Source organism: Ipomoea nil, unplaced genomic scaffold (assembly GCF_001879475.1).
Source record: "Ipomoea nil cultivar Tokyo-kokei standard unplaced genomic scaffold, Asagao_1.1 scaffold3199, whole genome shotgun sequence".
NCBI classification, from domain to species: domain Eukaryota; kingdom Viridiplantae; phylum Streptophyta; class Magnoliopsida; order Solanales; family Convolvulaceae; genus Ipomoea; species Ipomoea nil.
This window is the reverse complement of record NW_017619627.1, coordinates 491,294-507,524: the sequence shown is the minus strand read 5'-3', so window position 1 is coordinate 507,524 and position 16,231 is coordinate 491,294. Positions and strand designations below refer to the sequence as shown.

General features: G+C 32.0%; 1 protein-coding gene across 1 annotated transcript; it reads left to right on the top strand.

Moving 5' to 3' along the window:
• The first annotated feature begins 5,595 nt into the window (after positions 1-5,595).
• On the top strand, positions 5,596-9,272 carry LOC109168465 (serine/threonine-protein kinase HT1-like). Its single transcript, XM_019317490.1, has 6 exons — positions 5,596-5,921; positions 7,223-7,355; positions 7,947-8,142; positions 8,244-8,362; positions 8,439-8,588; positions 8,723-9,272. Exons 1-6 carry the CDS (start codon positions 5,758-5,760, stop codon positions 9,032-9,034), a joined length of 1,074 nt encoding a protein of 357 aa, XP_019173035.1. The 5' UTR covers positions 5,596-5,757; the 3' UTR covers positions 9,035-9,272.
• The last annotated feature ends 6,959 nt before the right edge of the window (positions 9,273-16,231 follow it).

Sequence of the window (16,231 nt, the reverse complement as noted above, 5' to 3'; positions counted from 1 at the left end):
GCCCAGACAAAGAAGGGAAGCCCAAGAAGAAAATGGAGCAAGCCCAAAAGAGATACGAGCCAAACCGAGGAGTCGGTTGGCCCAGGAGTCGGCTCGACCCGGAGGTCGGCACGGGTAGAGGGTCGGACTAACTAGCTGTTATTCCTAATTATCTACCCTTAAAAGTCCTATTTATCTACCTCATCCATAACCCCCAAATAAAGGCTACCTATTAAGTCTCCCACTTATTACCCCACTAATAACCAAGTTAATACCTATTAACTACCCTACTAAATGGTCCAACGGACACTTTTGGGGATGGGCTAGCTATAAAATGAGGAGAAGACAAGAAGAAAGAGGGGGGGATCCATTCATCTCATCCATAAACACATGGGAGAACTCTCTCAAGCACTCTTCCTACACACAAGAATGCCACATATCACCCTCCCACAACTACTTTCCCAAGAATGCCTCATTCCACAATATACAAGGAAGACTCCACCACTCATCTATACACATGGAAGGACTCTTCCACACCATTCCATCACTCTTCTTTCTATTATTCTCACTACATTATTAGAAGCACAACACTTTGTATAGATATAGCCCTACAAGTATGTACAAAGACACCTACAAAATACATAGTGGAGTTAGGCTTGGCACCGCCCAAAAAGGCCCGTGGTTTTCCTTTCGGTTTCCACGTCAAAATCATCGAGTTCATATTATTTTAGCAAGCTTTTATTGAAAGGTGTATCCTCCAGCTAAAGGTTGTGTTGGACCTCCTTGGGCCCGAAAACCCAAAAACCAACAATTATTATTATTATTATTATTATTATTATTATTATTATTATTATTATTATTATTATTATTATTATTATTGTTATTGTTATTGTTATTGTTATTGTTATTGTTATTGTTATTGTTATTGTTATTGTTATTGTTATTGTTATTGTTATTATTATTGTTATTATTTTTATTATTATTTTTATTATTATTTTTATTATTATTATTATTATTATTATTTTTATTATTATTTTTATTATTATTATTGTTATTGTTATTGTTATTGTTATTGTTATTATTATTATTATTATTATTATTATTATTATTTTTATTATTATTATTATTATTATTTTTATTATTATTGTTATTATTATTGTTATTATTATTATTATTATTATTATTATTATTATTATTATTATTATTATTATTATTATTAGTTACAACCAAAAATAATTCATATGCATTTCTTTAATTTATAATTATGTGTCCACAATGCCTTTATTCAAAAAAAAAAAATTATTCATTACCAATAAATTAACTAAGAGAAATAATTTTATTAGTTATATTGTCTTTATTTTTCTTCCATATAAAAATTTTTTATATTCAAATTTATTAATTGATTATATACGCTACATTATCCTTACAATGTCTTTATTCAGTGAAAATAAAATTATTAATTATCAATAAATTAATTAAAAGAAATATTTTCATTAGTTATATTGTCTTTATTTTTCTCAAATGTAAAAATTTTTACATTCAAATTCATCAATTGACTATATTCACTACATTATCTATTATCTTTTTTGTGCACTATTTTTCTAATTAAATATCAAAGTTATAATACAAAATAATGCTATATATTTATTTACCAAGTATTTTATTAATACCATGAAAAAATTAAAAAATATAATTAATAAAGCCAACCATATTAACTACTTGAGAGATTTTGTGACAAAGAGAGTATTCAAATCACACAACAAATTGAAGTGAGAACTACCTCGCAATGTCCTTGTTTGACAATCAGCAGTTAGCGGTTAGCGTTAGCGGATTATACTAGCGGATTTGACCAGCGAATTTATTTAATTATTAACATTGGGTAGAAAAAATGACCGCCAAATTATTAAATCAAATGAATGGTTCATATTGTTCAGGTTTTAACTTTTTTCTTTTAAGATTTTCTAATTTATCCTTAATTATATGCTTATCCATTTAATTTTTCCATTAATTCACCGTTAGTCTAATTCTAATATTAAAGTCTAATATAGAATTATAACTACACCATTAATCTAATTCTAATATTAAAGTCTTAATAGAACTTAACCACAAATCCTAATGTCGGAATCTCCTCAAACAATATTAGTATATATTTAATATTTTATGTCCTAATTTTTATTTGTTCTCCCTTATGTCCCGTATTTGGTTTCAACCATACCTATACAATTATTTTATTGACAATTATAATCAATCTTGACTATATTATCTTGCATTTGTAAACTTAGAATTATCTATTTAACCCGCACCGGTTTAGCTCAATGGTTTAGTGGGTAGTATTTGGGAGAAGAGACCAAGGTTTGAACCTCGGCGGCGGCAGTGCGGGAATTATGTCCAAAGTGGGCAGATTCCTTGTGCGTATCAGCATTTACAACCTCCCACAATGCTCTGTTGGGTCGGAGTGTGGAGGGCCCTTGGGGTTGGAGACTCAACATTTGGGAGAAGAATTATCTATTTAAATACGCAAATTCAACCTTCAATTATCTATGCATGAACAATTTCAATATAATCCTGCCTTAATATACTTTAAAGTACTTATTTAAAAAAAAAACATTGGGCATTATCCCAATCGCGCAATGCACGTAAAAAACTAGTATATATATAAGGGTTTATGTGCAGATGTAGCTTCCCATGCGGTTAACTCAAAAAGACGCACCGTAAGTACACAAATCACGCACTTTAAGAAGACAAATCACGCACCTAAAGTTTTTAAATGGTGCACCTTAAGTACACAAACAAAACACCTTAAGAACACGAATCACGCACTTAAAGTTTTAAAATTACGCACCTTAAGTTTCAACAACTAACGAACCTTAAAGCATATAAATCACGCACCTTATGAAGAAAAACAACGTACCTTAAGAAGGCAACCACGCACCTAAAGCTTTAGGCTGACACACCTTAAGTTTCAACAATTGACTCACCTCAAACACACAAACCACGCACCTTAAGAAGGAAAACAACGCACCTAAAGCTTTAGATCGACGCACTTAAATTTTCAACAACTGACGCACCTTAATCACACAATACAAAACAACTCACCTTAAACATAAAAATTACGCACCTTAAGAAGGAAAACCACGTACCTTAAATTTGACCTAGATGCAAAAATTACCAAATTACCCATATATATTCACTTCCCGCAAACATTCATGCACATGGGTGCACCTACTTATAACTATAGGTGCAACTACTTATAACTATAGATGCAACTACTTTCACCTATAAGTGCATATAATTTTGCCTTGTTAACATTCACTTCCCCGTAAACATTCATGCACCTAGGTGCACCTACTTATAACTATAGGTGCAACTACTCGTGTGCACCTAGGTGCATGGACCATGGTTGTCAAATGAAACTGTAGTAGAATTAAAATGATACTTTAGTGTTGCTAAAATGAAACTAGTGTGTGTGAAAAATGAAATTAAAAAACAGAGCTCATTCAACAACGTATTATCAAATGAAACTGTAGTATAATTAAAATGATACTTTAATGTTGTTAAAATGAAACTAGTGTGTGTGGAAAATGGAGCTAAAATTCAGAATCATACAATGACATATATTGTCAAATGAGCGTGGAGTGTAATTGAAACAATACTTTAGCATTATTATAATTAAATTAGTGTGTGGAAAATAAAACAACAAAATAGAGCCCATACAATAATGTATATTGACACATTGTCAAATGAAACTGTAGTATAATTAAAATGATACTTTGGTATTGCTATAATGAAACTAGTGAGTATGGAAAATGAAACTAAAAAATAGAGAAATATTGTCAAATGAAACTAAAGTGTAATTAAAATGATACTTACTTTACGGATCATAGTAAAATTTGCCATTCAGTACACTGTACACCTCATGGCTTGAAAAAAAAAAATTATAGACTACTGAATAGGAAATTCTAACACCATTTTTAAAAATATAAATAATGCTGTTTTTCCTTATTAAGTTCACTCTCTAACCTAACAATAAATATGTATCCATAAATTTGCAGAATTCATTGTAAATTAAAAAAGGAAACTATTTAGTAATTATATAGGGAAAAAAACCCAATTAATTGGCAGATTTCATTGTAAATTAAAAAAGAACCTATTTAATAATTACTCCGTATTTAGGAAAAATCTTATTAGATGGTAAGGGAAATTTAGGAGTGACCTGTAACATTACCTTTTATTTTTAAACTAGTCTTTTCTATGCGCGATGCGCAAAAACATATGCCCAATATTTATATATTTTTAAAATAACTAATAAATTCCTATTAATTAAAATCTATATATATGAAATCAAATTTATTTATTATAATAATAAAATATATAATGTCTACAAATATTATTATCATTAAAGAATATAAGAAAATATATGGTGAATGCATGTGCATGGTAACAATAATGAAAAAGATAACGGAAGTTATAACGGTAGGGGTATTTTTGTCCAAAAAATTATATAGTACAACTCTAAAAGCACAATGTACAAAATGATTAGCATTAAAAACATGGACAAAAATGAGGGATATAACTTTGATTGAAACTTATTATGTTTTTAGATATTAAATCACGAATTACTAAATACAATTTTTTTTGGATGATGCAGAAATTCGAGAAATTTTTAATCATTATATGATACTATGCACTATGTAAATAATACTCTGGAGCGTTATGCTTGCAATCGTGTGTACCATGCAAAGTGCACACAGAATTGTATTTATAATTTCTATACTATAGATTCATAACTTTTATACTATAGATTCATAATTTCTAAATTGTATAATTATCAAATTATGAACATATAGTTTATTGATTTGTGAATACAGAGTTCAACAATTGAGAATATGATTATATGAACATCGAAAATTGTGAACATAGAGTTTTGTAATTGTGAATATAGAGTTCAATAATTATGAATCTATAGTATAAAAATTATGAATCCAATTCCATGTACACCATGCATGGTGCACAGGGTTGCAGAGCATAATTTGCCCAATACTCCTATGTAATAGTCTGTAAATCATACAAGCACAAATTATATCGTGGATCAGTGTCCACCATGCACATTGTGAACCATGATTCATATTATGTACATGCAAGTAACACATTATAGATCTTAAGTTCCTTGATTATATACATGTTTTAACATCATAATAAGTTCATAATATGTGGACAGTAAGTAAAAAAAGTGAAGGTAGATAATAATAATATATTAATAACATGTACATAATATGAACTAGGGTTCACAATACGGATGATCAGTCATGGTCTACGATGATATATATATCAGAATCTATCACATCAGAAAGTAAATTTGAGAAAATAAGATTTGAAAGTACATATAGGTGTGACATTCGGGTAAGAATTACTCCGTAGTAAATAATTTGCATAACATACTCCGTATTAGATACGGATAGTAAATGAACACGTACGGAAAGAAAATTATTATTATTAGCGAAATACGGAGCATGAAGACGAGTAATTTAACCCCATATTTAACCCCATAAATGCACGTGGCACACATTCACACTAGAGTCTAGAACAACAACACAACGCTGCGATAACGATCAATTTCAGTCCTATGATGAATGCTGAGATAAACTTGAAAAATGTATTGCGTGTAAGAGTTATTCCCTCAGGCTGGAGATAAAATGTGATTCAAATAGATCCCCGCCGCGCTTGTTCATACACACAGAGAGGGCATACACTCCTCTCTCTCTCTCTTTCTCTCTACAAATGGCCGATCAGAGTGGCGCCCTTTCTCGCTCTACTTCAGTTGGAAAGAATCGTGCTGAGCTCAATGGTGTCAGGATTGATAAGACGCTTCTGATCGATATTCATGAGCTCTCTTTTGGGCCCATGATCAAAGACAGCCCCTACTCCATTGTCTATGAAGGATTGTAAGTTTTTTTTTTTTTTTTTTTTTTTTTTTAATGATAGCATTTGCTGCTCCAATTCTAATCTTGAACTGAATTTTGCTTGATTTTTGGAATGCTGGGTCTGATTTGCCCAGAGAGATTGACTGGTTTTTTATTCCCCTAAAATGATAAATGCTTGGTGAAGAAATGAGAAATGGGTATTTCAGATTTGTTGTAGATAGAATTCATGGGAATTTATGTTGATGGGGAATCAACTTAAATTTGTGTCCTGGGAAATGAATTTTGATATTAATAGAAGCAAACCATCATAGATAAAGGGTTTGCTGGTTTTTTTTTTTTTTTTTTTGGATGCATAAGACATCTACTGAAGGATGAGGGGCTTCTCTGTTCTGGGCATTGTGTTAATTTCTTGATTTCTTGATTTTCTTGCATCTGCTTAACTGTGTTATTGATACTGGAATCGAATTCTTGAGTTTATGTCAAAACATAGCGTAGAGTTCATGATTTCAGAAAGAAATGCTGAGCAAACCGTGCACAGTAAAGGCAAAACTGCTGTCCCGAAATTTAAATATAGGAAAAAAGTGATGCATTAATAAATAGTCCTTGGCTATACTCGAACTTTTCTTGACTTAATTTACTCGTGAACTTTGAGTGAGAGTCTGATGCAATCAATAGTTTTACCATGCAAACATGTTACAAGCTGTTATTCTATCCAAAACCAGCAAGGTTGGATATATGCTTAAAAAGAGTTAGAATATTCATGAACTTTTAGAGAAGTGTTTCCGTTACATAAAGTGTGTAGTTGGAAGGAATTCTTGTTGCATTTTGTTGAGCAATAATCTTCATGGTGTCTGGAACGCTTATTTGATTAAATCATTGAAGTTCTATATTAAATAATCAAGTTTTTACACATTTGGAAAGATTGTGCATTATAGGTTGTATGACACGTTTTAGCTATATTGAGTGAGTACTCTACTAATAACTCAAACTAGATTATGAGTTATTAAGAATCCATAATTGTAGACTTCACTAAATGAGGGGTTTATCTCCCTTCTTTCCCTTTGCGTGGAATTTCCTTATGAAATCAGTAGTAATACAGTAAGACTGTAAAAGTTACTGTACTGCTTAAATTAGTTCCTGTTTCCTAGTGTTAGCGTTTCAAAAGTTGACTGTCACAAGAATCAATAGTTACGATGTAATTAATAGGAAATTGCATACACATAAGGGGCATTTGCTTGTTGATTGGTGATAAAACTTCAGCTTTTGTTATCCACTGTCATGATGTATTTCTTGTTTTTTCCCTCTTATGTACCATGTTCCAGGTATAAATCTACACCTGTCGCTATAAAAGTAATACTGCCAGAAAAATCGGCGAATGTGAGTCCTGAGCGGAAAGGCAGATTTGAGCGGGAAGTTATGCTGTTGGCTAGAATGCAACATGAAAACATTGTGAAGGTACCCGTTCTTATCGTGCAAGATATGTGTTGACAACTATATATGTGCTTTTAATTTATCTGGCATGAATTTGTAAGTTTGCCTGCCAATGACTTGGGAAGTCTAACTATGAAAAGATTTCTACAATCTATCCTAGGGAGGGTTATGTCATTTTAATGGCATTGCAATTTTTATATACGACTTGGAAAGTGAAACTGAAACTTTGTTATCTTTGTTATTGTTGTTTACTACTAGATGTTGACTTGTAGCCCTGACTAACCTGGTTGGGGTCACAAGGTGGGTTTACCCAGTACACACCCTCGGGTAGTGGCTGCGGGTTTCCCTCGTCACCCAAAAAAAGAAAAAAGTTAAATAGCTCTAAAGAGTTATTTGTGTAACTAAATTTTTCTTTTGTCTTATTCGCGGTTAACCTTTCTTGCAATTCAGCTATTTGTAATCAGTGTGTCTTCTTTGATCCCTTTACTATTGCCTCAATGCGTTTGAATTTCATCACTTTCAAAAAAGATGCTTATTACGTACTGAAAATCGATCTCCTGTTTAGAAATTGGCGGCTTTCTCTCAGTTGCTCAGATATGTTATATGCTTTGTCAGTTTATTGGTGCCACCGTGGAACCAGCCTTGCTTTTAGTTACAGAACTTATGAGATGTGGTACACTTCAAAAGTACTTGTGGAGTATCCGACCCAAATGCCCAGATTTGAAGCTTTCTTTAAATTTCGCATTGGATATCTGTCGAGCCATGGAACATTTGCACACTAATGGCATCATTCACCGCGACTTGAAACCCAGTAATGTCTGCCTATATACTCATTAGATGCTATTTTAGTCCTTTTTCTTAAAGTTTCATGTTTGGAATTCAATCAAACTGACAAACATATGGTAATTACAGGTAATCTTCTTCTCACTGACGACAAGAAAATTAAGCTGGCAGACTTTGGACTGGCCAGGGAGGAGTCAGAAACCGAAATGACTACTGAAACTGGAACCTATCGTTGGATGGCTCCCGAGGTATTTTACATATGCGAGATCATCGTTTTACATCCTCTCCTATCGAATCCAAGGACTTACGCCTTATCTGTAACAGCTCTTTAACATGGACCCTTTGGGAATGAGGAAGCATTACAATCATAAGGTGGATGTCTACAGTTTCTCGTTGATTCTTTGGGAGCTGCTGACAAACAGAACTCCTTACAAAGGACGAAACAGCGTCATGGTGGCATATGCATCAGCCAAGGTATGCCCCTACGAGGCCACGACTCCTTTTACCATTTCCATCATCCATCTGTTCTGTGAACCAAACATGTTGTAACTGTATTGTTGAACGAGACCAAATGGTGTAACTGTTTTTGTTTTCTGTCGTCGACTCAGAACATGAGGCCTAATGTGGATGACATCCCGAGGAACATTGGCTCCCTCATCAGCGCCTGTTGGGCGGAGAACCCTGCAGACAGACCAGAGTTCAAGAAAATATCAGAAACCTTAGAAAACATTCTCAGAAATATGAGCGCTGATCTGCTCGTGCCAGAAGCAAATTCTCCGATGAATGGAGCTGCAGATTCTCCCGGCACAAGCTGGTTGATGGACCAGCCTGTTGCCAAAAACTGCCGGAAGAAGAAGAAGATGAAGAAAACGAAAGGTCTCTGTTGCTGTTTCGCAAGCTCTTCCGATGACTCTCTCTAGAGGCCGTTTGGTAGCTAAAAAATGTCATTCCAAAGAACAAGTTTGCTGTCATCATCCATACAATTTATAGAACATACAACACAAACATTGTTACATAAATAAACAATTTGTGAGTCCAAAGAAGAGTTAATAGTTTGCTTTGTTTGGCAGTTGCAGACACTTTAGGAAACTTACAGAGTTACAGAGTGTTTGGGTTATAGGAAAATGAATTCCTTAGAATTGGAATTCATAAATTTTGAGGAAAAAAAAAAAAAATATTGTTTGGTTAATGGAGTTTGAATTCTTCAAATTTGAGGAAAAAATATTAACAGAAAACTGTTCTTTGTTTTCTGTTTTCTAATTTTTCAGTTTAGAAAACTTGTTTATTAATAGATAACTGTTATTTATTTTTTGTTTTCTAATTTTTAAGTTTTCACCTAAAATTTAGTTTAGATAATATTAATATTTTTTGAGCTAATAATTTAAAATATATATATATATATATATATATATTTTGGATATATTCATTTGAATGACATGTATATGAATATATAACTTTTACTTTGAATTCTAATATATGTGAGATTTCAATATCTGATATCTGGACTGAACTTGTATTATGATGTAGCATAATTAAAAATATTCGAACTAATAATCTATTGAGTTCAATCAAAATTTAAGATATTATATAAAATTTAATTCTTAATTTTGATAATGTAAATAATGTCTAACTTTAAAGTATAAGTAAATAAATTATGTTTAAATAAGTAAAGTAAGTAGAAAAGATAGAAGATAGTGATAAGTAAAATAAGATGATAATGAATGTAATCATAATAATGTGGTTATAGTGACATAGCTACAATATATGTATATATATATATATATATATATATATATATATATATATATATATATATATATATTTTACAATTTTAATAAGAGCCAATAATGTTAGGCCCTTAATTGGAATAAAAAAAAATGTCGGTACTACTTGTTTTTTAAAATAAATGGTTCATAGTATTTTGATTTTAGTATTTTTGACGATTTTCCTTATTTACCCTTTATTATATTATTTTCTTTCCTTAAATAACCTTAAATTTCGTTAGTATAAACTTTATTAACGGAATATTCTGTTAACTATTTATTATTCTTAACTTATATACTCATTAATTTCTATAAGAAAGGTTATAGGTTCGAACATCATTCCAATTAGAGTTAGCATAATTGTTAAACATATACTACGAATATGTTAAAATGTATTAAAAAATAAAATATAAAATTTAACATAAACTTTGGTCAAATAATTAGCCCGACTAAATACATAGCATTTAATGATTATAAATCAAGAACTTTTATAATCATTTTATTTTCTTTCATTAAAAAAATAATAAATTTAATAAATTTAAGTTCGGTTTTTTTTTTTTTTCGTTTAATTAATCTTCTTTTGATTATTGAGAACAAAACTTATTATTTCAATTATGCTTTTACCAATACATGAAAACTTCTAAAGAAATTTGTAAATTAATTTTTACTATATTGTTATAATAATATCTATTGTAATTTTATATTTTGAATTATTTATTATCATCATCTATTGACCGCAATTGTCATTGACAAACTCTCAAAACAATTTGTCTCAACAACGAATGGAAATTTAAAAAAAAAAAAAAAATCAATGATTTCATTATTGTAGATGAAAAGTATGTACGCCACTTTATTCAATCGTTATGTTGTGGAACTGTGTCCACCTTGCAATGTGAACACAGTTCTATGTTCATAATTATTGAAATATATGTTCATAATTATAAAGCTATATATTCATAATTTTTGAACTTCATATTCATAATTATTGAACTCTAATTCACAATTACAGAACTCTGTGTTCATAATTATTGAACTATATGTTCATAATTATAAAGCTATATATTCATAATTTTTTAACTTCATATTCACAATTATTGAATCTCTATATTCATAATTACAGAACTATATGTTCATAACTCTATGTTCATAATTTTTGAACTATATATTCATAATTATGAACAGTTTTGGAACCGTGTCCACCTTTGTCCACCTTGCAAGGTGGACACGGTTCTACATCATAATTTTCCCACTTGCTCTTATTACTTAAATTAAAAAATAAATTAGTAGCTACAACAAAAAATAATACATATGCATTTAATTAATTTAGAATTAGATGTCTCACAACACGTGAAACATGTAGGGGAAAACTACCGCTACCAAATATCAACATGTGCTTGTAAAATAAAGAGTTCATAGCACAACTAAGAACTCAGTCATATACACAACAAGACAAATCTAAAACTTCATACACCATAATCTCATTGCATGATGAATCCCTCTATGATACTACCAATAACCCAAATGCACATGACACACTACCAAAAAAAATAAAAAAATAAAAAAATAAAAAAAAAAAGTATCTACTATCTACTATACTAATAAGAGCCCAAGAGAGTTAGGCCTATAATGGGAAGAAAAAATGGCGGTCACAGATTTTAATCAAATGAATGGCTCAGATTAATTAAAAGATTGATAAGATTTAAATTTTACACTAAAATTTTCTAAAATATCCACACACCGTTACTAATTCCGTTAAAATTTCTACTTCTACTATACTAATAAGAGCCCAAGAGAGTTAGGCCTATAATGGGAAGAAAAAATGGCGGTCACAGATTTTAATCAAATGAATGGCTCATATTAATTAAAAGATTGATAAGATTTAAATTTTACACTAAAATTTCCTAAAATACCCACACACCGTTACTAATTCCGTTAAAATTTTAAGAATTGCCGTTAGTTCACCGTTAACTTACTCATTGATTTCAATAATAAAAAAAAAAAAGGTCTTAGGTTCGAACCTCATTCCAATCAAAATTTGCATAATTAGTACTCTATTTTACTCTTATTAAATTATATAAATAATAATTTAGTAGCTACAACAAAAAATTATAGATATGCATTTCTTTAATTTAGAATTATGTGTCCACAATGCCTTTATTCAAAAAAAAAATTATTCATTATCAATAAATTAAATAAGAGAAATAATTGTATTAGTTATATTGTCTTTATTTTTCTACAATATAAAAATTCTTTATATTCAAATTTATTAATTGATTATGTTCGCTACATTGTCCTTACAATGTCTTAATTCAGTGAAAAAAAAAAATTATTCATTATCAATAAATTAATTAAGAGAAATATTTTCATTAGTTATATTGTCTTTATTTTTCTCAAATGTAAAAATTTTTACATTCAAATTCATCAATTGATTATATTCACTACATTGTCTATTATATTTTTTTTGCACTATTTTTCTAATTAAATTTCAAAGTTATAATACAAAATAATGCTATATATTTATTTACGAAGTATTTTATTAATACCATGAAAAAATTAAAAAAATATATAATTAATAAAGCCAACCATATTAACTACTTGAGAGTTTTTGTGACAAAGAGAGTATTCAAATCACACAACAAATTGAAGTGAGAACTACATTGCAATGTCCTTGTTTGACAATTCGCAGTTAGCGGATTATATTAGCAGATTTGACCAACGAATTTATTTAATTATTAACATTGGGTAGAAAAAATGACCGCCAAATTATTAAATCAAATGAATGGTTCAAATTGTTCAAGTTTTAATTTTTTTAAAAATTTTTCTAATTTATCCTTAATTATATGATTATCCATTTAACTTTTCCGTTAATTCACCGTTAGTCTAATTCTAATATTAACGTCTAATATAGAATTATAATTACATCATTAATCTAATTCTAATATTAAAGTCTTAATAGAACTTAACCACAAATCCTAATGTCGAAATCTCCTCAAACAATATTAGTATGTATTTAATATTTTATGCCCTAATTTTTATTTGTTCCCCCTTATGTCCCGTATTTGGTTTCAACCATACCTATACAATTATTTTATTGACAATTATAATCAATCTTGACTATATTATCTTGCATTTGTAAACTTAGAAATTACCTATTTAACCCGCACGGGCTTAGCTCAATGGTTTAGTGGGCAGTATTTGGGAGAAGAGACCAAGGTTTGAACCTCGGCGGCGGCAGTGCGGGAATTATGTCCAAAGTGGGCAGATTCCTTGTTCGCACTGACATTTGGTCCTGTCTGCTGAACCATTGAGTCACCGTGCTACTTTCCTCCCTTCTCTTGTTTTGCTCCAAAACAAGTGTTGTCTTGCTTCCAACTTCTGAGACTCTGTAGTTGATCTTCAATGATGCGCAGGTCTCTTTGATGAAGATAAACACTCTGGAATGATTTCTCTTGACAGCTCTGAGTGTTTTCTCTTTTTGAATATATCAAGTAAAACACTTGATATTTATGCTCTGCTTTGCTCTGTTTAAGAACTCTCAGAATATTTTTCTCTTTTGAAGCTCTCTGAGTTCTTTTTCTTTTCTCACTTCTCACTTGAAGATTTTTGGTATGCTCTGTACCAAATGAGATTTTTGCTCTATGCTCTTTCAAGCTTAATTGCTCTATTTGATCCCTTTGATGGATTCGAATTTTCTGCTCTCTTGTTCGTGAGTTCGTGATCTGCTCTACTGCTCTTGTGTTCTTCAAGTCTTCATATCTTCATCTTTTTATAGCTGGTAATGAGAATCTGTCCGTTGGAAAGAGACGCTCTCATTTTTGAAATCTTGTATCTTTTGTCAGAGATCTTATCTTATCTTCTGCAAAAATGTCAGAAAGAGATAAGCTAGCCGTTGATGGAGTTTCATCTCCATGTAAATGAGCTCCCAAACTTCATCTGATATTCCTCTGGTTTAACGTTGAGTGGAAATATCTGGGTCTCAGTTTTGGTGTAGAATGGCTTCTCTGATGAGCTCTGAAGTGGTCCTTGTATCTCTGGGATTCAAAAATAATCTTTATTTTAATCCCATACTAGTTAGACTAGTATTTTCCTTGTGAGAATATTTTTCACTGTAAGTTCTGCTTCATCTTCTTCATTCTCACGTCTGGGTGTTCTCAGACTTCAAACTGGCTTTGAACTTCCACCCAATTTGAATTTCTCCTTTGTAATTGACACCCAATTTCAATTGGCTTGTAATTGGCACCCAATTTGAATTTCTCCATTGTAATTGGCTCCCAATTGACTTTGACTTGCAATTGGCTCCCAACTGCTCCTGGTGCTTTCAATTTCTTCCCAATTTGAATTGTTGACTTTGACTCTGAAATTGGCTCCCAGACTTCTCCTGGTATTGAATTTCATCTCAATTCAATTTGATCTCCATGTTGGCTTTGAACTTCCACCCAATTTGAATTTCTCCTTTTTAATTGACACCCAATTTCAATTGGCACCCAATTTGAATTTCTCCATTGTAATTGGCTCCCAATTGACTTTGACTTGCAATTGGTTCCCAACTGCTCCTGGTGCTTTCAATTTCTTCCCAATTTGAATTGTTGACTTTGACTCTGAAATTGGCTCCCAGACTTCTCCTGGTATTGAATTTCATCTCAATTCAATTTGATCTCCATGTCTTCTTTGAATCGGTCCCCAACTCTGAAATTGCATCCCATACTACAACCTCAATTGGCTCCCAATTTCAATTCTACATTGGCTCCCATATTGAATTGAATTCCATCAATTGGCTCCCAATTTCAATTCTACATTGGTTCCCATATTGAATTGATTTCCATGTGAAACTTGCTCCCAATGGCTCCCAATTTCAATTCTACATTGGCTCCCATATTGAATTGATTTCCATGTGAAACTTGCTCCCAATTTCAATTGATTTTGATTTCTCTGAAACTGGCTCCCAATTTCAATTGCTTCGAACTAGCTCCCAATTTCAATTTCTATGAAATCGGTGGCTCCCAATTTCAATTCTACATTGGCTCCCATATTGAATTGATTTCCATGTGAAACTTGCTCCCAATGGCTCCCAATTTCAATTCTACATTGGCTCCCATATTGACCAATGGCTCCCAATTTCAATTCTACATTGGCTCCCATATTGAATTGATTTCCATGTGAAACTTGCTCCCAATTTCAATTGATTTTGATTTCTCCCAATGGCTCCCAATTTCAATTCTACATTGGCTCCCATATTGAATTGATTTCCATGTGAAACTTGCTCCCAATTTCAATTGATTTTGATTTCTCTGAAACTGGCTCCCAATTTCAATTGCTTCGAACTAGCTCCCAATTTCAATTTCTATGAAATCGGCTCCCACCCAATTTCAATTGATTTTGATTTCTCTGAAACTGGCTCCCAATTTCAATTGCTTCGAACTAGCTCCCAAGTGTAATTGCATCTCAATTGCCACCCAAGTGAAATTGCTTCCCAATTTCCACTTGTAATCGGCGCCCAACTCCATCAGATTAATTTAATTTGACTTCTCAAATTTTCCCTTGTAAAATTGTTGATGGTGAGTTTTGAACTTGAGTCATTTTGGATAATATATCAAGCATCATCCACTTCGTCCGTACAGCTTTTGATTAAATCTCCAATCACATTTGATGTACTTCTTTCTTTCCATAGATGCTTGATCTCTAAGTTAATTTCATGCATTCTTCCAATATTAATTTTCTTCACGAAAATTCTTCTGGGATATCTTCTTTGAGTAGTAGCGACGTGAATATTGTATCATTCATCTTCTTCTTCAATTTGTCATTTTCTCCAGACAAATTCTTGATTTTCGGCTTTATATCTTCTTCTTCTATTTTCATCCATTTTCCTCTGTTTTTCTCTTTTCATAATTAAATAATTTCCCGATCATGGTCTAAGACTCTACTAGACCTAGAAATAAAATTGGGAGATCTACAAATACAAATTTGGCATATCAAAACCATTACACTTTATTCCTAACACTCGGCATGGCCGAGCTGCCGAGCTCGGCCTAGCCGAGTCCACCATGGACCGGCCCGTCAGTGGCCGAGTCCATGGTGGTGGGCTCGGGTGTACCGAGCCCACCCGTGGCTGGACTCGGCCCAAGGCCGAGATGCCTTGGGCCGACTCGGCCACGGACCACTTGACTGGGCCGGGGGACTTCTCGGGTCCGTTTCCCCGGGTCGGTTCGCTCCGGGTCCAATATATCCATCACGAGTCCCCCACTCTCTTCGTTGTGATAAGTCGACAACGATAGAGAGTAGACACCTTGCGAGCCGACTCCTGTGCGCTTGCCCCGAGTTGATAATTAGCCGACCTTCTGTGACCGAGCTCACCAT